Raw genomic sequence first — 22,669 nt, 5'->3', positions numbered from 1 at the left:
GTGTGTGTATGTGACTGAGTGAGAGAGAGAGAGACTCGGCGAGACTGAGAAAGAGAGAGAGAGAACCGCAGCGTTTATGTGCGCTATTGTGTAGTGTAGGCCTATGTCATTATCAAGTTTATAAAAACAAACAAAAAAGTGTTCCTCTCTCTTTGATTTTGTTAGACTTAGGCTAATCGATCTGAAATTGAGGATGACAGTCGCTTTTTCTTTTCAATGCTTGTTATTCTCAGCCAGTCTCAGTGAGGTGCCAAGACTGGGACTGGTTCCGCATAATTCAGTCTCACTTACTCCATTACACATGTAGTATGCACTGATTTAGGGCGCTTAATTACGTCCCTTTGTTTATCAGATGAATCGACCTGGGTTCGAACTCGTAGAAGAACAAAAATCGACTCGAGGTACCCTGTGGGCGGTTTGTTGCAAGTCGAGTCAGTCCAGTGTGACTGAACATCTTGTCACTGTCAGCGGCCCTTTGTCGGTCTTGTCAGTTCTCAGCTTATATAGCCTACCGTATCAGCTCCGTTTCCCCATTGAGATTTAAGCTGATCACTGAAAAGGAAATCATGATAACAATTTCTCTCCGTCAAATGAAGCCCGCGACTGCATCGTCAGCTCGGAAGAGCAATGTAAACAGCAATGTGAACAGTGAAACCGATCGAATGTCTCTGGTTATGAATGGGTGTGCACGTCTCGCGTCAGTCTCCACTAGTATTTTGCTTTTCAACTTTATCGCGGAGGCCTTGTATCAGTGTTGGTGTTTCAGTTGTGTCTGTGTGTGGGCCCAGTGCGATGTAGTTCAGTCTCCCTTTTCCTCACAGCAGCTGGTGGTTTTTGGCGCAATTACCACACGGTGGTCAAGAACAAAAGGCCTTATTGTGTCCGAAGCGCCCGGACGATGATTCGCTATCTTTGTGCACACTTGCACTGCCTTTGTTCAACACCAGTCGCGTGTGTTCAGGTTCCGTAATCCCGCGCGCTCTTGTGTGCGGAGTTGCTGCCTCTTGCCTCTCTGCCCGTCAGACGGCAGTGCGAGCGGTGCTGTAGCAGTCGATATCCGGTGAAAGTCTGTGATGGAAGGCACACAAAGATGCTAGTGGTAGCTGTGATCCTGTGCCGCTTGCACACTGCACGTGGAATGCAGTGACTCACAGACCCGATCGGAGTAGCGACAAGTTGTAATTGGGTTACGTTTAGCGAGAAATAAGTCGGTAAGTGTCACAGCATGCGTGTCATCGGCTCTGGTGTGTTGAATTTTGTGTAGTTTGTCTAGACCCCCTGTGTGTGTTTGGTGTGTTTTGACTGCACTTCGGTCACAGAGTAGAGCGCGCACCTTCCCTGAATGCCAGAGCTAGTGCTCGGCTGCCAGACATAGCCGGCAACCACCTCGCTTTGTTGTGAATCGTGCCGGTGTTGACATGAAAGTACATCGGGGCATGCCACTCATTTGCGACACTGTTCTGGTTTCACTGAAGTTGTTGAAGTGTTGGACAAACTGAAAACAGCACGTCTGCAGTGTCGGTGCAGACTGTTTGAACTGCCGCCTGGCACAATACAGTTTCAGACTGTGTGGGTGTGAGAACAGGTCGTTCAAGCATAATACACAACGTGGAGCTCTGTTGCTGGATACAAATGTGCGTCTACTTTTAGTTTTATGAAGGATGCCAAGTTCGCAACACCAGTTTATTGAGGGATAACTGATCAGTGATGATACATTTATTCCACTGGATACGCTTTCTGTGACATTGTTGACAAACTTACCACAAAAGACTTTACACAGAGGAGAGCTATTGGATTTATTACGGTACTATCCCCCGAAAAAATAGCAACAACAATTTTTACAAAACAGGAAAGTTATTTGAATGCCATTTGCCTTTGAATCATCCCTTCAGGCAAGTTGCATGATGACAAGGATTTCAAACTGAAACATAGATTAGTGGTACTGGTAGCAGGATTGTTTGATTTGCGGCAGACTTGAATGTGAAAGTCAGCATATTTTGTTCACCATCCACACTTCATCAGGTTCATGTTTACACCACGTGTGTTCTGTGGTCCCCTTGTGCATCTTCATTGTTGATGTTTGAGTAGTGTAGAGCACACTGCTGTGCTCAGGTTGTTGTGCTGTACTGTGTGGGTTTTGACAAGCACTCAACACTGCCTGCAAAAATGGAGTCTCGTAAATCAGTCAGAACGTCCAAGGAGGTTAAACTTAAACCAGGTAAGTGAATGATTAAAGAGGCATGTATGCTTGGTGATCTTGATAAAGCAGCTGCACTAATCTGTTCTTGGCTTTTGCATTGGCATTCCTCTTATATATATCGCAATGACTCGTCCAATTAACCATGTGGATTGTGACCATTTGTGACCATTTGACTTCTATTTTTTCTTGAATCCGAATTATTCTTGATGATCCAGACAAACTCTATACCCTTTTTCACTCAAACACAGGTTAATGTTTGTATTGGAATATCTTTTGGTATTTGTTCATTTCTGTCACTGCTCAATATTACATTTTCTCAATTAAATTGTTAACCAAGATTTCATGGGGTCCTGATTTGGCCTATATCAGTATATGGTCTGCTGGACCCAAAAAGCAACAACAGTCAAATCAAATCAAAACCAAGATTTCATCATCTTTTATGCTGACAGAATCAGTACAGTAATTCCTCGTCGAACGCTGAAGAAGAAGAAGAAGTACAGTAATTCACTAATTGCTCACTAACATTAACAAATTATTAAGACTGTTTCATGTGGTAGCATTCTGCTTCTAGCATGAAAGGGCAGCTAGCAATGTTATGATGAGCAGAACAGAGCTTTGTTTGTGTGTATGGGATTTCGTTATACCCAGGTTCGTTATAGCTGGACTCCACTGTAGATCTTGATCAAGAGATTGAGCAGTTGAGCTTATTTGACTAATTACATAGAGCTAATGTTTTTCGTTTATAACCTGTATGAACCATCTTGTAAACCAGATTTTTCACATTGACTGATCGATTAAGAGGATGATCCCTACAGTGCCTATTGGACACACACATTCGTGTCGTGTGCACAATTAATTTATCTTAAAGTTTACATAAACAAGAAACACATTGTATGTGTCCATCCATGTGAAAGGCTTCTCTGAACCACATAAAAGTAAAACCCTCTAAATAGTGTTAGTTTTGCCGTTCATGAGGTTGCCATCATTTAGTCTTAGGCCTAAAAAATAAATAGGTGTGGTTACGGTAACCTGACCTACCCTATTTTTAGGGGCCGTGTAGTAGTCCTTGGGCCGACCCTATAACTTTTTTATTACATTTGTAAAAAAAAAAAAACCACCCGAGTGCAGAAAACGCAATGAAAGCGAAAGCGCTCGAGTCGCACACTTATTTCCCTGTCAAGTAGGTTTAATTTGTACACATTAGAAAAAAAAGTTAAGAAAAAAAGTGATTGTCTACCTTCCTACCCTTTTTTTTGTGGCTATGTTACCTTAACCATGTACCTATTTTTGTTTTGGCCTTAGTTTAAAGTTTGCTTGCAGTGACTCACTGACTGCCTTCTTGTTCCTTTTGTCTTCTGCTTGTGTTCCTGGCTTTGATTGTTGAGCTTTGTGTCGATTTCTCTAGCTGTTATTATTTTGTATGTGTTGATCTTCCTTGATACTGTCAGTTGTTGCCTCAAAGTTGTGTCTGCTGATAGCAGTGATACTGTACGTGTATGCATAGTTTAGCCTTGCTGTTACATTTTTCATTCCTTTAGTTACACAGGAGAGGATTTGATTAAAGCGTGCAAACACTGTTGATTTGTGACATATTTTAAATTGTATACTAATACAGTATAGTCAAGGCATTTTAAATTCAATGTGGATTTTGTCTGAGGCTTCGTTTCTGTCTTCGTGCCAACTGCCAAGTGTTGTCAGGTTTATTTTTGAGAGTCTTTCATTGAGAGCAGGTTACGTCTGGGATTGGTTCATTTGATTAAACTTTTTACCTAGTCAGGATAAGGACATGGGAACACACAAGCGTTTTATTTTTCATCAGTGCTTTTGTTAATTTAGTGACTTTAATACATCTACCAGTACCAACTATTAGTATTCCTTGTTTTTGAGAACATATGCTGTACAACAGCACTTACTGTATGTTGACAATTTCCTTAACCTTTCCCCTCATGAAAGACGCAATTTAGGAAGTAGTCTCCTGCATGCTCAAGACACTGATAGTAACTCGTGAGCACTTACAGTTACAGTGTAATTTGCAGTCCGGTGATAGTTTCAAGTTGCAACCAGTGAGGAGGGGATTAAAAAACCCACTTCAGTGACGAGTGTCACCGAGTGTTTACTTTGCACATAAAACTTGTCTGAAAGGTGTCCTGTGCTGACATGGGAGACACATACTGCTGTCTCCATTTCTCACCAGCCACTGCAACTGGATTTCATTTGGGTAGAGCACATTCCACTTCCATGGCAGTTGGTTGTCAGCTTGTTGTTTTGGTTTTAACATTTATTTTATGTGATTTGACATTTGTTGCGCTTTGTGTACTAGATCGCGTGGTGGTTCTTTGTGTTTTTTTCTCACTATGGTGTGGGGTTCATAAAACTGTCAGCAGAGGAAAAGACCTTTGGGGCTGTAGGGGGGGGTGGGGGGTGGGGAGGAGGAGGCTGGAGTGAGAGGGATGTCTACTGACAACATTATGGTAGGCAGAACAATGAGTTATTTCACACAAACCCTCTGACAGAAGCATTTCACTTCAAATTCAATACCATCGTGTGTGTACCCCTTTGTGACCCTCTTAGTTTTAGGGCTTGAATCAAATGAAATGTAGTACTACATGGTTTCCAGACAGGTTATGGGTTTTCTTATCACTCAGGTGGAGCGTAACTTGAGTAGCCGGGTGAAGCCACCGCTTGACTAAACGAAGGATTTGCTGGTAACGGTATCGTTTGGCAAACAAAGGGTTTTTGATCTATGCCTATGTATCCAAGCAAAGCAAAGTTGTGTCACTGTGCCCTCGCACGCAGTGGTAGCTAGTCTAAGGCCGACTGTGAATACAGATCGATATGTTAAATTCTATGAAAGTCGATATGGTTAGGATTGATCGATATGTGAGCTTAGACGCTGGGTGAAAGTACAGCCCCCTTCATGTACATATCATGCAATAAACACTATGGCGTTTCATAGATGAGGCATAACTTGATTTGTGTGCATTCAGCACAGACTCCTTGAAGCAGGTTGACAGTGGAAATAGCGCTTGCTTGCTGTCCGTGACAAGTCGCGAGAGATACGATTGATTTTAGCATGGACGATGAAGCAATATTGCAGTGTTGTTGCCAGGCCTCGGTCTTCGGTCTCTGACGCATTACTTTCTGATTTGACGCATTGGACCTAGCCTTGTCCGGTCGATGGACCGATAGTTTTTACGTTTTGGTGGTCAACTGACAGATCTATACATATTCGTACAAGGCGGACAAGGTCTGCAATGAATGGAATGGGAGTTGCAAAGTCGGAAAACAAACCCCAATCAAAATGCTCATGTTCGCTACGAGTGAAAATGCACTCGGTGCCGAGTCCGTGTTTGTCGTCATTGACACTTGAGGCCGCGTTTACGGAATTACCCGATCCAGCCGGTGTACCTATTTACCGAAAACGGCGCAAACAGCGGAAAGTTCATCAATATAATACTACGGCATGGTAATGCGAAGATCAGGCAGGATCCCTACATTCGCACATCGGGCACTGTATTGGAAAGGGTAGGCCAGGAATGTCAGGCTCTTTCTCCTCGCAAAGTTTATGAACAATTAAAACTAGGAAGCGACATCAAAGCAATGTCAAAGGACTTGAAACAGGTTCAGAATAAGAAGGAAAGGGAAAAACGCGAATAGCCTGAAAATGTTGCCCCCAAAAAGATGCTAAAAGTAAAAGTTGCAACAATGTTGTAAAATGTTTTTTACCTATTGCTTTTTTAAAGCCAGGGCATTTGGACCTATTGGTGGTTTTTTTTTAGGGAGATCCAAATGACCTATTGTCTTCTTAGGCTGGCAACAACACTTATATTGTGTGGGTGAAACGATTATAACAAGATGCCGTTTGTTTGATGGCAAACTTCATAACATACGTATGTCCCCCCCTCCCCCCTCACACACACACAACACAAAAACAGAAAGAAATTGCTCTTCCGATTAGCATTGACTACTGAAAGGGATTCGCACCCAGCACTGAGCTCTTTTGTTTTTGTTTTCAATGCCCAAAGGAAGCCAGGGTCAATGTATTGGTGTCACTGCCAGTAAAAAGGTGGCACGGCGCCAATCTTGCACACTCCCTAGTGAGTTGGCCACACCACGCTGTGTGAAGTACAAGTAGTACAATCATGTGGTAGAATACAGCTTCACAGAGGCGGGTGCACTCAAGCCTTTGCCAGGAGCGGTCTGAGAACTTTTGTCTGTGGTGCAAGGCAATGCTATGCGGACGTTTTCAGTCAGGGCCTCTTGAACTTGAAGCCTATTGATTACTGGAAAAAAGAACCTAATTAAATAAATCCCTTTTCTATTTTTAAGCGACAGCCAGCGTGGGATGGGATTGTCATTAACTGAGACAGTTTCGTGGGTAACGTTTTGAGTAAAAACTACACAGGTTAAAAACTGGGACAATTTTGTGTGCGTTGTGACCTACTTTACTGATATTAATTCTTGGAGAAGACACACTACATGCTAAAAACTAGGAAGATTTCGGGTGTATTCGTGGTGTAGTATGGTCTACTTTGGCCAAATTGATTTCTGTGTGGGTTGGGTTATTGGTGGGTGTTGAGCGAGCTGTTGCATGTGTCGCGTCGAGGATGCTTTCTTATGCTTGGATAGTGAGGGTCTCTTCAGCTGAAGGAGTTGATATTACCTGATATAAAAAGCTGAATTTAGTGACTCGGAATTAGAATAACCATACACCAGACTCTTTAAATAGACGTCAGAGCTCTTTTATTCACGGTTAGCCGGGTTCTTTTGATCTTGTACAGATCTGGTCTTGTACCATTAACTGTGGATAACTTGGCGGAGTCCCTACCCTCCCATCAATAAACTCACTGAACGTTGTCTTCGCTGTGTCTGTTCACAGTTGCGTGAACATTTATTACCCCCCCTGTACCTGCACGTCAGTTAGAGGACAGCTATATTATGGATTTATTTTTCTGGCAGTGCGCCCGAACGTTTCAATAGGTGCACTTAGGGTTGAAAAGAATGCTCCCTGTGTGTGAGGGGCAAATTGTCCCTTTGTACCTCTGCACCCACTTACCTGGGGTTTCCTTTAGCGCTGAATTGAACGGCAGATTTTTGTGCTTACTCGTGAAAAGTCATGTCCAAAATAGAAGTGAATAAAGACCCAGGTTCATGTAAGAACGTCATGCAATTATGCATGCCCATGTTAATGTTGCATTGTTGGAAACTGATGTCGATCCGTCGAAGCCCCTCAGTCCATTGAGAGAGTTTTTGTGTTAATGTGTGTACTCGCACGGTATGGGGCTGAACAGAATTCGTGTCGTAAAAAAAAACCCAGGTCATGAAGCAAATATTTGTATTAGACGCGCATCTCTTCCCTATACTCCAATGTTGTCAATGTGCCAGGAAAAAGTTTATACTAATTCTGAGTTATTCTATGACTCCGCCACTCTAGCCATGATTTTTGCAGATACAATTTGACTCGAATCCTTTCTGGCTACCCGCAGAGCTTAGTGACTGAGGGTCGAGTGCCCACGGCGCTAAGAGGTACACGGTGAGAGTATTATGTCGTGACATAAAAATGTTGTAATTGGACAGCGAGGATCTGATAGAGGAAAACAATTGTTTTATTACTATTAGAAGCAGAACAAGCAAGGGTGCATATCTCCAATAAATATCAGAGATATATATATACAGAAGGTCAAGTTTTGCTGCTCTGCGGTGAGAATTCCGGAGTCTGCAAGTGGTCAGGTGTGGTTCCACCTTTCTGCCTCAGCACCTGCTGCGCATCGGAGAGGGAAGCGTGCACGTAGACTGTGCCACACTTAACCTTTCCTTCCAAGTACACCGAATGCCTGTGTAGGGTACTAGCTGTTGTAATCGTACTTCAAATATACATGGGTGCACTGGGGTGGTGCCCCCCCGCTCTCTCTCTCTCTCTCACTACATTATGTGCAGTACCCTGTCAAAGGCTGTCATCATGCTACTCTTTTCTGATGCATGTATTCTCTCTCCAAACTTTATTGGTGTCTTTCAGCAAATGATTGTGACCTTCATACCACACAACGTCTGTTCTTACTTACAGTTGTTAAGAATTCTTGTCTTTTATTCTTCGCAATAATCATGTGATTGTAAACTGACATCAGACGATGGTTACATTTCTTCGATTGACAATAATTTCTTCGATTGACAATCGGGATTAATCCTGAGATCCAATTCCGAAGTGAATGAAAGAGATGGCATGGCGTTCTCCTTTTCTATGCCCCCACCCCCACCGCTTCGACTATGAACGCACACATGGTCCATACAACCGGCACGGTTGGCCTAGTGGTAAGGCGTCCGCCCCGTGATCAGGAGGTCGTGGGTTTGAACCCCGGCCGGGTCATACCTAAGACTTTAAAATTGGCAATCTGGTGGCTGCTCCGCCTGGCGTCTGGCATTATGGGGTTAGTGCTAGGACTGGTTGGTCCGGTGTCAGAATAATGTGACTGGGTGAGACACGAAGCCTGTGCTGCGACTTCTGTCTTGTGTGTGGCGCACGTTATACACTACTCACAAAAAGTTAAGGATCACTATGAGAAAACAGGTGCTCAATAAAATCAGTTCGCTACTGTTATTTCTTTCTCAGTCAAACCAAATTGTTATGAATTCTTGTTCAGCTGTAAGTGGGCGATGTTGTGTTAGTGGGAAAATTGCACGGGATTCTCTACTACTGAGCTTGGTAGCAAAAGAAAAAGCGGAAACTTGCGAAAAAGGACCTTGTGTTGGACCGTTCAGCCCGAACACATTGCACAAGCCACACGGAAAAACCATTATGCACGTGCAAGCACTGCTGTTTATGTGTGAGATGCTGTCACTTGCTTGGCTTTTTGAGAAGACATACCACCAGTATTAGGCATTATCTGACAATGCCTCCACGACGAAAATTGAACGAGTTTGAGAGGGGACGAGCTGTTGCATGGTTCCAAGATGGTGTCCCCAAGCGAGAAGTGGCCAGGCGACTTCACGTGTCCATCTCGGTCATTGTCAGACTGATTTAACGTTTCACAGCCACTGGGAGGGTCCCGGGAAGACGCAGACCTCGGCGACCAAAGAAGACAACTCCACGTGAAGATCGTCTCATTGAACGACTAGCCTTGCAAACAAGAACAGCCTCTTCCAGCATTATTCGAAGGCAGCTGAGGGTGGCTACTAACACCAACATCAGCCAGCAGACCATACGGAATCGCCTTCATGGGTTTAACCTCCATTCTCGTCGCCCAGCTGTACGGCCACGCTTAACTCCAGCCCATAGGGCAGCACGCCGCGCCTTCTGCAGACGTCACGTGAGGTGGACACGTCAGCAATGGTCCCAGGTCCTGTTCAGTGTTGAATCACGCTTCACCCTGAACCACAACGACGACCGACTGAGGGTCTGGATGCTCCAAGGGGAACGCTACATTGACGCCATTGTCCAAGAAAAGGTAGCCTTTGGTGGAGGTTCTGTAATGGTCTGGGGGGCCTTCAGCCTTCACCACAGAACACACTTGTTTCACGTACAGGGTAACCTGACTGGCCTCCGATACCGGGATGAGATCCTTTGACCGCTGGCTGTGCCTACACCGCAGCAGATGGGACCGCAGGCTGTCTACCAGGATGACAACGCTCGCCCCCACAGGGCAAGGGTGGTCAACGACTTCCTGCAGCAGTCTGGAGTCAACAGAATGGAGTGGCCAGCATGCAGTCCCGATCTCAACCCGATTGAGAACCTCTGGGATGAGTTGGATCGCAAAGTGAGGAGCAACCACCCCCCTCCCAGGGATGTCCAGCACCTCCACCAGATGCTGCAGGCTGAGTGGTAGGCGCTTCCACAGAGGATCTTCACCACACTGGTCAACTCTATGAGGACTCGCTGCGTCGAGTGCCAGAACAGCCAGGGCGGTTACACGCATTACTGAACTTTTGGGAGCATCTGAATGCCATGTCTTCTGATTTCAACGACTTTGTGAAATTAAATTTCGATACGTACACACTTTGATAAAATGTACAGACCACACGATTGCTCGAAATTGAAGGAAATGTTGTATCGTTATCACTAAAGCATTGAATTAAACGTTTGCCAAGTACGAACGCATTTGCTTTCTTATTTGGAAAGTTATGAACTTGTGTGCAAGTGATCCTTAACTTTTTGTGAGTAGCTTATATATATGTCAAAGCAGCACCGCCCTGATATGGCCCTTCGTGGTCGGCTGGGCGTTAAGCAAACAAACAACATGGTCCATACACATCGTTTTACACATTATGTGCCGCTATATTACCTTTCCTCTCTCGCGCCTCTGCGACCTTCAGCAAGTCGGAGTGTGCACACTTTTTGGCATTTGCGAGGCAGGGTGCAGCATATGTTGCCAGTTATTGCTGCTGCATGATGTGAAATGGCATTGAGTCGGGGAACGCCAACCTCTCCATGCCTTGAAGCTCTTTTAACTCTTGTTTGCCTCTCAGGATTGTTTTGATTTTTTGTGTGTGCACGTGAGACCCGTTTTTCTGCTCGCTTTGCAGCGGCTGGAATAGACACAGTGGGCGTTCTTTTGATGCCCGAGAGCCATTTCGTGTCTGTGCAAAAAGGGACCTTTGTGGGGCTTGTTTTGGCTTCCGGGTCGAATTCTGAGCTTTCTCGGAATTTTGACATTCATTGGTCCTATTAGCATTCTCTTTTGTCTTGGTGTCTCTTCAATAATCTCTCCCCCATACCCCTCGGCTACTCTGCCGCGTCCCTTTTCATTTCATTTGGGTGCGCCATACTGTCAGTAGAAATAATGCAATGTTATGAGATCTATTGTTGTGCTAGTGGTTGTGCAGTGTGTATTGTGCACAATGTGACATAAATCGTGTTTGATCTTTGACCCTCTCTCTCTCTCTCTCTCTCTCTCTCTCTCTCTCTCTCTCTCTCTCTCTCTCTCCTTCTCTCCCTCCCTCTCTCTCTCCCTCTCTCTCTCTCTGTCTCTCCCTCTCTCTCTCTCTCTCTCTCTCTCTCTCTCTCTCTCTCTCTCTCTCTCTCTCTCTCTCTCTCTCTCTCTCTATCCCTCTCTCTCTCTGAATGCAGGATTTCTTTTGTACGAGAGTGGAGTTACGAATACTGGAAAATGCTTGCATGTTGTTGTTGTTGTCGCTATCTTTAGCACTGAATCGGGAGAGGAAGTCTTCAACTTCATGTTTTGTAGCACAGCGCAGGCAGTCTTAGTCTCCCTGTTCAGCACTAGCACTGGGATTCAGAAAACTGTTTTTCTGCAGACTAGGCCCAGCCGCAACGTGATCTAAATAGGGTATTCATGATGTACAGGAGAGGGATTGTCGACCGATTGCCTGTGAAGATAAGAAAGTAATACAATTTCTCGGAGGAAAAGAGGCTAGAGGTTTAAAAAAAAAAAAAGACGTCTGACTCCGTGAATGGCGGCGTCAGTTGGGATTTTCTTGTCTTGATAATTTGCGGAGTTCTTCGCCAGCCTCCGTAAGCCCTGCGTACGCAACGCCTTCAATGTAGTCGATCTTCAGATCTGTAGAGCCTGTTCTGTTGGAGACAGGTTATCGAGCGGTGGATTAATTGAAGCCCACGCGTTTTAGGGGTACTGAAACTGTTTGCATTGAGAAATACTTGCCTTCACTTACTTGCCTGCTCGAACCTCGCTACGAAGCTCTATTGTTTCACCCAAAACAGCGAATTTCGCCATTCTGTATATAAACATGATTTAACGCAGAATCCTTAGCAGTGACCATCTCTTATTCATGAAACATTCCGCTTGAAACCATTTGGCTAATCGCCAAGAAGGCAATAACATGCAGTTGGCAGGATCCTAATGTGATCATCTTGCCACAAGTCCAGTCTGTCTGTGCCGACCGGTGTTATTTCTTTGTTTAGAGAGGGTTTGATCGATCGGCGGCCGTGGCAGAGAGACTGAAGCGCAGTCCACAACACCGGAGATGCAACGTAATGTCGACAACCACCAGAGGAGGCTTTAGGCAATATTAGTCTTTGTCTTTTGCCATGAGACATTCCCATGTGGGGAGCCAGACGACTGACACCCGCGCGGACCGGAACTGGGTCTCTAGTGACTGGGGCGCCCTAGCTCTGTCTTTCAGGGGAGATAACATAGTGCAGACAGAGAATTGTCTCGGTGGCACTGAGTAATGACTGTGTCCCCCAGATGCTCGTGGCATCGTTGGTGGTGGGATTTTTATGGCGGTGACAGCCTCTTTTGTTTCCGGCCCTTTTTGTAGACAGGGACGCTGTGTGTGTGGGGGTGTGGTTTTTTTTTTTTTGGGGGGGGGATTGCTGCTCAAGAGGAGTGGTTGGCCTTTTGGGCTCTTTAGATTACTTAGTGTGTTACCACCCTGCATGCATGGAGGGGTTGGATTTGGACGAGTTGTGTGATATAATTGTTCTTATTATCTGTGAATTTTTGAGCTGCAAGACAGCAGTCGAGACTGTTTGAGGGAGCGATTGCCCAGGCTGCTCTTACTTAAATTTGCGGAGGAACACCAAACATTTTTAAGAACACATGGCGTTCAATCATGGTGTATTCTCGTGAGTATCCGTCTTTAGTACATCCCATATTTCGGTCGCTTCTGACATGCGCGCTAAAAAGCTTGTCACTCTATGTGAATACATAATACTTTATGGCCAACACGCAAGGAGCGATTGTTCTATTTGTGGTCAATTTGACAGACGATGATTAATCCCGATCGTATGCGGGAAAGAATTAATATTGCTAAAGGTCCATAAGTACCTAAAAAGCCGTGCAATAGTTATAAAAGTAATACAGTATTACGAATAGTGTGTAACATGCAAACGGACTGAACGGCTTGCATGCTACTTCCAGCTCTTTAACAGGGCTGGAATAGCGCGTCTTGTAAAAATGATCCATTGCATTGCTAATAGTACTATTGATAGGATCCGGTGTCTCTATTGGGGGTTGCATAATTATGATGATGCATCAAGAGTCCAGCCCCTAATGAGCGCCTGGCACGGAAGAAAATCACACGCTGCTGGCACGGAATGCACGTGCATGATAGCGCCAAGGCCATACTCTACAGGCTTTGTGATAGCATTCTCATGATTCTGCAGCTTTCTGGAAGCGGTGCGCGTCTGTTTCCGATTGTGTTGTTGCGGCATTGACTGATGGGTAACAAACTGTCATGTGTAATGCTGGAAATAGACCCACTTCCCCGCTGCCAGTCAATTTGTCTCGTCCTGATTGATGATGATAATTAGTTTTAACGTCTTCTTAGAACCATTTTGGCCTATCTTGGGACAGGTAGAGTTAATATGCTTTATGTGGGGACAAGACACTGGACAAACATGCAAACAGAGAACACATATGATCGTGTTATATATCTGGAAGTCTGTTGTTGCGATATTTCAAAATGGGGATGGAAGTAATGATTGTGTACGCGGAATATGGTTGGACTGGAGCGGTTTTGTAGGCTTATTTGCTTTTTATGCATGTAGAATATGTTTATATTTGTGGCTGAATAAGTTATAATTTTTTTTTTTTTAAACAACGTCCTGATTGGCCCCATGCCCTGGTGGTTGTGCGCATAGTTATGACGCTGGGATTTCCGTGACGATTTTGTTCTGAGGCTAAGGGTCATGATGTCATTGCGGTCGATAAGTGTACGTTAACCGCACGTGGAGGATCCTTTGCTAATAAATGCCAGAAATAGACGATAAGCTGTCAATCAGATTGTCTCGGCGTGCAGGGGGTCATGCCCTGATGATTGTGCATGCTGATGTCACACTGGTGTGGGATTTCCGTGGTCAGATTCATATGTTCAGAACCCTAAGGGTCATGCCCGTGAGGTTGTCAGGCTTTTTGGTGACCAACTCTCTTGCGATCGATGAGGAAATATATCCTTTGCTAATGAATGCTAGAGAAAGACTGCCGGGACATTTTGTCTGTGCTCGCGGAGTTTTGGTCGGGGTAGGGGGGGGGGGGGGGGGGCTGGACCTTACATGAACTGACTGTTCTTAGGCCAAAGGGCATGTCCTTGACGTTGTACGGCCGTTCCCCATCTGAGTGATCGACAAGAGTTCATTCGTACACAAACAAACAATAACAAGAGTTCATTCGTACACAAACAAACAATCAAACAAATCAACGAATTAAGACCGTGTGCACATGAGGAATGCAGTCCGCGTACGCAAAAGGAAAAGTTCATTGTAGATTTATCGAGCAACCAATTTCCTGTCTTACTTCGCTTCAGCCGCAGGATTTTTGTTGAGGTTGATACAGCTGTAGTAGTGGACGCCCGGGGTCAGTGCGGGACACACTTAGTATCCGCTTGCAATTTGCCATACAGCCAGAGAGTGTGATTTGTTTACATGTGGTCAGAGGTCGTTTTGATCAGTACATCAGTTTGAAATGTATAGTGTGACAACTATAGTAGCTTATGTTCCGGTGAATGTTGGGTGAGTGCCATGTTACGGCTTTAAATCAGCTGCTGTACAGAAATGTCATCCTATTTTTCTGTTGGGGTTTGTTCATCTTTCACTCGCCTGATGTGAGATTGATTGATTTTCTATCGCATTGCAAGGGCTCACGAGCGCGTGAGAGAGAGAGAGAGAAGTTAGAGAGGAAACTTGCTTTAGAGTTAGAGAGAGCGGGAAAGAGATAAATCGATGAGGGGACTAGCTTCATTGTTATTACTAAAGAGAGAGGGGGACGAGAGAGAGAGAGAGAGAGAGAGAGAGAGAGAGAGAGAGAGAGAGAGAGAGAGAGAGAGAGAGAGAGAGAGAGAGAGAGAGAGAGAGAGAGAGAGAGAGAGAGAGAGAGAGAGAGAGAGAGAGAGAGAGAGAGCCGCGCGCGCTCTCACACCTTTTTGATAACAACCTTTCTTCGGAAGGGGTGACTGTTTTTCCCCACCTTGAAACCAATCAAATAATCTTGAGGCTCATTCCAGCGAAAACTCTTGAGCAATAATTCCAGCTAATTCGGGAAAAGACTTCCTTTGCTCTGCCAGTTGCTTGATAGGGGATAACGAACTGCTGAGCAAACTTATGCGGGGTTTCGGGGTTATGAATAAAAATTCTTCCTACTTTTTATCAGCCGCTGCATTCCTTGCTGTCTAGGCAGCTTCGGCCTATCTGTGTGGTTTTCCTGCCTTGTCAGGGAATGTGCCTGGCACAGCAGTGCTGCTTCTCCCGTGAGACATGTCTTGAAAACTGGTGAATGTGTCGAGCCAATTTTGTTTTTGTTGGTCGGATTGCTGCATCATAAGTGCAGTTTTGGACATTAGTAATCTCTCAGCAAATGTATACTCTCTCTCTCTCTCTCTCTCTCTCTCTCTCTCTCTCTCTCTCTCTCTCTCTCTCTCTCTCTCTCTCTCTCTCTGTCTGTCTGTCTGTCTGTCTGTCTGTGTGTGTGTGTGTTAAAAAAGAAGAGAAGTATTTACACCGTGATATGAGCCTGGAGGGGGGGCAGGGATGGGTTTGGTGGTTTTGGGGCACACAAGGGGCTTTGCTTTTCTATGTAAGTGTGCAGCCGGTTTGGCGACCAAAGATTCATTAGCTAATAAATGGCATTTGCGTATTTTTTCCCCCCGAAGAAGGGCTCAGCTGTTAAAGCGTGCATGTTTGAAAGGGCGTGTACAGGGAAAAGAGAGTAGGAAGTCCGCATTTGAGGTCAAGTTTTGGTTTCATATTTTTTAGGTGTCCGTCGCTATCGTGAGTCATGTTCAAACACTTGAATGCCGTATAACTGTCAATAGTTGTGTAAGTTTGGTTACAAAATAAAACCCGGCCACAGTGCGTTTAGTCTCGATTATTTTGAGTTTTTCCTTGTCCTCTTTCATCAACAAAATACATTAGAGAGAGTCCTAGTGTAGTAGCGTTAGGTGTGCTTGTGCTGTGTAATACTCACATGAAAAGTGATTGTTTTGGTTTGATGAACTCTGACCCTAACCCCCCCTCCCCTCCCTCCCTCCCTCACCTCCCGTCCCGGCCAGCCCTTTTTTTTTACCCCCCTAACGGACAGGGTCATCTTTCACTGGCGTACTTCATCTGTGTCACTTTACATACACGTTTTCTATTTTGACATAACTGGCCCTTCAGGTTGCTGTCGCTGTGGGGCAAACAAAAACAAGTTTATTGCATTATGCAGGGAATGTCCTTTTTATGCTCAGTCCTGTACGTTGCTTTTGCCGTTCATGTGTTGTATTTACATTGAAGCATGTATGTATGTTTTCAGCGGAACGATCGTGAGGTATAGCTTCTTTTGAAGCGACCGTGAGGTGTCTTTTTGGAGCGCTAGCTGTGCATTTGCATTTCTTTTTTTTTTCTTTTTCTCCCGTTTATCTGCGACGGGAGACTTTAGTGTGTGGCCTTGAACGTCTTTTTCAACCACCTGTGACATCAATTTTCAAGGCGAGCCGAGTTTTCGAAGGCTGGTAGGGCACAGAATGTTTATGCCGACACATCATTTGTAAAAATGATTTCATAGGTTTTCTGATGAATCAGTCTAATGGCATATTTCTTTTTCTTCTTCTTCTTCTTCTTCTCCTTCTTCTTCTCCCGCTCCTTCCCCCTTCTTCTTCTGTCGTTTGCAAACTGATCATTATCAGACAAGTTTTAAGCCTCATCGTCAAATTGTGTTTTACGCCCTCACGGCAAGGCCCTCACTATTTAGGACAATGTCCCACGCTGATGGGCCCTGTATATGTTGACACACCCTCGTAACTTAGTTGATCTTGTCTTTTTTTTACATTTAGTCAAGTTTTGACTAAATGTTTTAACGTAGAGGGGGGAATCGAGACGAGGGTCGTGGTGTATGTGCGTGTGTGTGTGTGTCTGTCTGTGTGTGTGTGTAGAGCGATTTAGACTAAACTACTGGACCGATCTTTATGAAATTTGACATGAGAGTTCCTGGGTATGGAATCCCCAGACGTTTTTTTCATTTTTTTGATAAATGTCTTTGATGACGTCATATCCGGCTTTTTGTGAAAGTTGAGGCGGCACTGTCACGCCCTCATTTTTCAACCAAATTGGTTGAAATTTTGGTCAAGTAATCTTCGACGAAGCCCGGACTTCGGTATTGCATTTCAGCTTGGTGGCTTAAAAATTAATTAATGACTTTGGTCATTAAAAATCTGAAAATTGTAAAAAAATTTTTTTTTTTATAAAACGATCCAAATTTACGTTCATCTTATTCTCCATCATTTGCTGATTCCAAAAACATATAAATATGTTATATTTGGATTAAAAACAAGCTCTGAAAATTAAATATATAAAAATTATTATCAAAATTAAATGTTCGAAATCAATTTAAAAACACTTTCATCTTATTCCTTGTCGGTTCCTGATTCCAAAAACATATAGATATGATATGTTTGGATTAAAAACACGCTCAGAAAGTTAAAACGAAGAGAGGTACAGAAGAGCGTGCTATCCTTCTCAGCGCAACTACTCCCCCGCTCTTCTTGTCAATTTCACTGCCTTTGCTGTGAGCGGTGGACTGACGATGCTACGAGTATACGGTCTTGCTGCGTTGCATTGCGTTCAGTTTCATTCTGTGAGTTCGACAGCTACTTGACTAAATGTTGTATTTTCGCCTTACGCGACTTGTTTTTAATTCATTTTAATTAAAACAATTTTTTTTAATTTTCCCCTCAAAATGATAGAAGAGCTGACACGAGAGAAAAAATCTTAGCCTATGTGTCTTTGTCATTACCGCAGGCAACAACAGCACAAAAAAAGCAAACTTCCAAACAATATTTCCTGTACTTGTTGCCCACTTTAGTGTCAGCCAGAGTCGACACTCATCCGTCTCTCGTGTAGAGAAACACTTTTTGCACAGGAGTGCCTTTGTTTGTGAAATAAGATTCTTGATGGAACAGTTTTACAACGGTCCGGGTGACAGAGTGTGATCGGGATTGCATTAGATTACCGTCCATTATGTCTCAGTCGCTTCTTTGTTAGCTTGATTTGTGTTTGAATCCTTTAGTGATGTGCACTTGTTCTTCGTACGAAACGAACTCGATAGCATTATGTGATTGGTATTGGTTTATTGTCGGTAACGCTATAATTATCATACAAAGTGTGTGTGTGTGTGTGTGTGTGTGTGTGTGTGTGTGTGTGTGTGTGTGTGTGTGTGTGTGTGTGTGTGTGTTAATCCTGCAGTGAATTCGACCTGGAAATCGCCCACAAACACCGCCACTTCTGCCCCGTTGAGTTTGGGTGTATGGTTAGTTTAGTTCTGGTACATGATATAGTTAAAAAGAAGCTATCCTGCTCAGCGCAACCACTACCGCGCTATTCTGGCTTGTTAATTTAACTGCCATTGCCACGAGCGGTGGACTGACGATGCTACGAGTATACGGTCTCGGTAAAAAAATGCAGTGCGTTCAGTTTCATTCTGTATTTTCGCTTTTCGCGACTTGTTCTTTTTGTTTCACTGTTGTTGTCCTCTGACGGCAGAGTGATCAGAATATACGAGATTAGAAAGTTGGTATAATTTGTTTTGTTGTTGTTGAAATTGCTAAACGACGTGTCTGGGTTCGCATGGTCGTGCCCGTTTTCCTAAAGTTAGACACACTATCACATCTTCGGTGACATTTGCTGTTTTGGCTGGAAGAAACTCCTGGAGCTGTTGTTGTTATACACCAGAAACCCCCATTACGCCCAGTCTTTTTCTTGTTGACATTTTTCGGCAACACATTAAGACAGGTGCTTGGAGAAGGGAAGTTATTTTTGTCTATCAGACGATCAGGATGATAGAGATCTATCCATTGGTTGGCATCGTGAAGTTAAACGCTTGCTCCTGAGGTACATGACTGAATGCGCTGCTGGGTGATTCTTGCACGAACGTAGTATTTGTTTGATACACCAACAGACAATTAAGTACGTAGACAAAGGTCAAGTTTTTAACAGCTGTAACCGCTGTAGACGTAAATACCCTTCAACGAATCAAGACTGTCCTTCATTGAAGATACCTTCATACGCGTGCACGTGCTCGACTTCGTCTTTGATGTGCGGAAAGGGTGAAAAAGACCAAAACACAAACTTTGGCACTATCCAATAAAAGTGTAGCTTCTGAAACCGATTTGGCTGTGAAGATGCTGATCAGAAAGGAAGGGGGGGGGGGATTCTCAGCAGCTGTTTTAGACCAGAGCTCTCCAGGTCTGCCTCCAATCAGACACGGCACGAGTTTATTTTTTGAGAGCCTCGTGTATAGCAAGGGAGCTCAATTCGGCTAGACGGAAACCCTTGTTTATCTGACACCAAGAAACTTCCGTTTTTCACCAGCCTGGTGTGGCAAGAGATTGCTGTTGTGAAGAATCCCCCGTTGATAAACACCTAAAATTGAAAACATGAAAGGGTTTGGGAGCCCGTTTATATCAGGGGGGGGGGGGGGGGGGAGCCAAATCCCTGTTCTATCGTGTGTGTGTGTGTGTTTTTTAAATTTTTTTTTATGTATCGGGTGATAATAGTAAAGATGTGTAGTTACCCCGAGAGATCTCCCCAGACTAGGATCTTTGTTCGCATTGACGTCACGAGGGAGCTGTTTTTGAGCGGATCTGAGAAAACACAACGTTTTCTTTTTTGCTTGTACAGGGTTGATTTTGTACAGGTTTGCTGTGAGTCACAACAGCGATAGGAAAGACGGCGGAGTGTTTTGAATCGTATGTTCTTGTTGACATACGCGTTGGCTTTTGTGTCCTGGGCTTCTCATGTTTTTGTGGACTCGTGACTCTTTGTCTGTCTTTCTGTCTCTCTGTCTCTGTCTCTCTCTCTGTCTCTCTCTGTCTCTGTCTGTCTGTCTCTCTCTCTCTCTCTCTGTCTCTCTCTCTCTCTCTCTCTGTCTCTCTCTGTCTCTCTCTGTCTCTCTCTCTCTGTCTCTCTCTGTCTCTCTCTCTCTCTGTCTCTCTGTCTCTGTCTCTCTCTTATGAAGAAGAAAAGAGAACAAAAGCAAACGAACGAGAGAAAACAACTTAAACAGCAACATAGATAAATAGCGACGAAGAGAGCTGTCACTGCGGGTTTATGTCTCTATTGAACGTGTTTGATGTGATATTCGCAGATTTTGAGAACTGCTGTGTGGACTATGATTATAAATCAAAACCACATGTTGACAAACGCAAGCTGTATCAATGATAAATTCGACAGTTCACTCTGTTACTGCATTTCGCGGGACTCATTGACTGATGCGGACATATTCATGTGTTGATTCATGACTTACTCCGTAATTGCCATAAAGAATGCCTGGTATGTAGTGAGAGAGAGAGAGAGAGACAGTTAGTTGTATGCCTCTGGTTGCTGTCGTCTGACTTGTACGCGGGTGATTTTTGACTCACATGCGAAGCAAAAGTGAGTCTATGTACTCACCCGAGTCGTCCGTCCGTCCGTCCGGACGTCCGGACGTCCGTCCGTCCGTCCGTCCGGAAAACTTTAACGTTGGATATTTCTTGGACACTATTCAGTCTATCAGTACCAAATTTGGCAAGATGGTGTATGATGACAAGGCCCCAAAAAACATACATAGCATCTTGACCTTGCTTCAAGGTCAAGGTCGCAGGGGCCATAAATGTTGCCTAAAAAACAGCTATTTTTCACATTTTTCACATTTTCTCTGAAGTTTTTGAGATTCAATACCTCACCTATATATGATATATAGGGCAAAGTAAGCCCCATCGTTTGATACCAGTTTGGTTTACCTTGCTTCAAGGTCAAGGTCACAGGAGCTCTTCAAAGTTGGATTGTATACATATTTTGAAGTGACCTTGACCCTGAACTATGGAAGATAACTGTTTCAAACTTAAAAATTATGTGGGGCACATGTTATGCTTTCATCATGAGACACATTTGGTCACATATGATCAAGGTCAAGGTCACTTTGACCCTTATGAAATGTGACCAAAATAAGGTAGTGAACCACTAAAAGTGACCATATCTCATGGTAGAAAGAGCCAATAAGCACCATTGTACTTCCTATGTCTTGAATTAACAGCTTTGTGTTGCATGACCTTGGATGACCTTGACCTTGGGTCAAGGTCACATGTATTTTGGTAGGAAAAATGTGTAAAGCAAGTGAGTCGTATGGGCTTTGCCCTTCTTGTTTAAGAGTGCACGCAATTCTTGTTGTTGTTGTTGTTGTTGTTGTTGTTGTTGTTGTTGTTGTTGTTGTTGTTGTTGTTGTTGAATTTAACATTTTATTATTTGACGAAGATTGAACACGATGTACGAAATCTTTCCTGCAAACACAATCTCTGTACAACTTTGCATTGGACATATTCAAGAACCTAAACGCATACTTGGGTTCTATAGATGCAATCTACAAAGCGTGTGTGTTTAAACTGCAGGATGTGTATCTTCACAGGTGTGTGTTCTGAAGTAGTAAATCAGATGTATACAGATGATCTGTAGATGCCGTCCAGAAATGTTGCAAATAATGATGTACACAATAAATCAGATGTTGTCAGGTGTAAGAGAAGAATAGAAGCTGTCTTCGAGATGAAGTACGGCAGCTAACCGGTATTTGGCTCATATCAGTAATGATGTCGATTTAGATAACAGTAGGACTAAGAGAGTAAAGTCGTGACCAGAAGCTGTACATAATGCAACTATACGCACACAATCCACACCAAAGCGCTGTTTTGTGCTGACTCGACACAACGTCTGCGCTGACCAAGGAAAGTGAAGCAGGTAGGTAGACTGACTGGACACACGTACGTCATACGGAAGAGGACGCGACGTATCGGATGTCACTGGTCTGGTCTTGATGTATCGCCCACACCAGCCGAGGTGTCAACACCGGGGTTCTTTCCGGACGTTCTCACACCTGTTTCCTTCTCTCGTCTTGCACGTGCACATTTCAAGGATCTCTGTCTCTCTTCATCAGGCCAAAAAAAATAATAGGTGTGGTTACGGTAACATAGCCCCAAAAAATAGGGTAGGAAGGTAGGCAATCACTTTTTTTTTTAAACTTTTTTTTCTAATGTGTACAAATTAAACCTACTTGACAGGGAAATAAGTGTGCGACTCGGGCGCTTTCGCTTTCATAGCGTTTTCTGCACTCGTTTTCTTGTGCGTTTTTTGTTTTTATTGACAAATGTAATAAAAAGTTATAGGGTCGGCCCCTAAAAATAGGGTAGGTCGGGTTACCGTAACCACACCTATTTTCTTTTTAGGCCTCAAGGAAAATCTCTCACCATGTCTTCTCCTTCACGTCTGTGGTTTTTCAGTTTTAAAATGTTATCTCAGCGAAGCTGGAGGTACCGTATCCCAAGAACTCTATACTGTAATCGACTTGAGAAATGTTCTTCCCGATAATACATGATAAAGAAGGATTCTTTGTGCACGAACAGGGGCTACAGTTGGGGATGGAAGTTCACCAAAAATTGGGAACATACTAACTACAATACGGTGGGTAACATAAGACTATTCGTTTTTTGAGCAAACGCCACCCAAGGCCGCTTTGGCTGGGTAAAAATTCCGTAGTTTCCAAGTCTATGGATTATTGT

The 22,669-nt window shown here is 44.0% G+C and overlaps 1 protein-coding gene across 2 annotated transcripts in view; it reads left to right on the top strand.

Annotated features, from left to right (window-relative positions):
- Positions 1–1,005: 1,005 nt before the first annotated feature.
- LOC138978127 (activated Cdc42 kinase-like) overlaps positions 1,006–22,669 on the top strand; it is a 106,215-nt gene continuing 84,551 nt past the window's right edge. The window contains exon 1 of one of the 2 annotated variants that reach the window (XM_070350773.1): positions 1,006–1,211. Coding sequence is in view for 1 of the 2 variants with exons in the window: in XM_070350772.1 (XP_070206873.1) it covers positions 2,167–2,218 (52 nt within the window). In the remaining variant the exon portion in view is untranslated. Of the gene's footprint in view, positions 2,219–22,669 lie in introns of both variants that reach the window. The other variant, XM_070350772.1, reaches the window with a different exon arrangement.

The sequence above is a fragment of the Littorina saxatilis genome, linkage group LG10 (assembly GCF_037325665.1).
Source record: "Littorina saxatilis isolate snail1 linkage group LG10, US_GU_Lsax_2.0, whole genome shotgun sequence".
Taxonomy (NCBI): Eukaryota; Metazoa; Mollusca; class Gastropoda; order Littorinimorpha; family Littorinidae; genus Littorina; species Littorina saxatilis.
The sequence above is the reverse complement of the archived record's forward strand: the minus strand, read 5'-3'. Positions and strand labels throughout refer to the sequence as shown.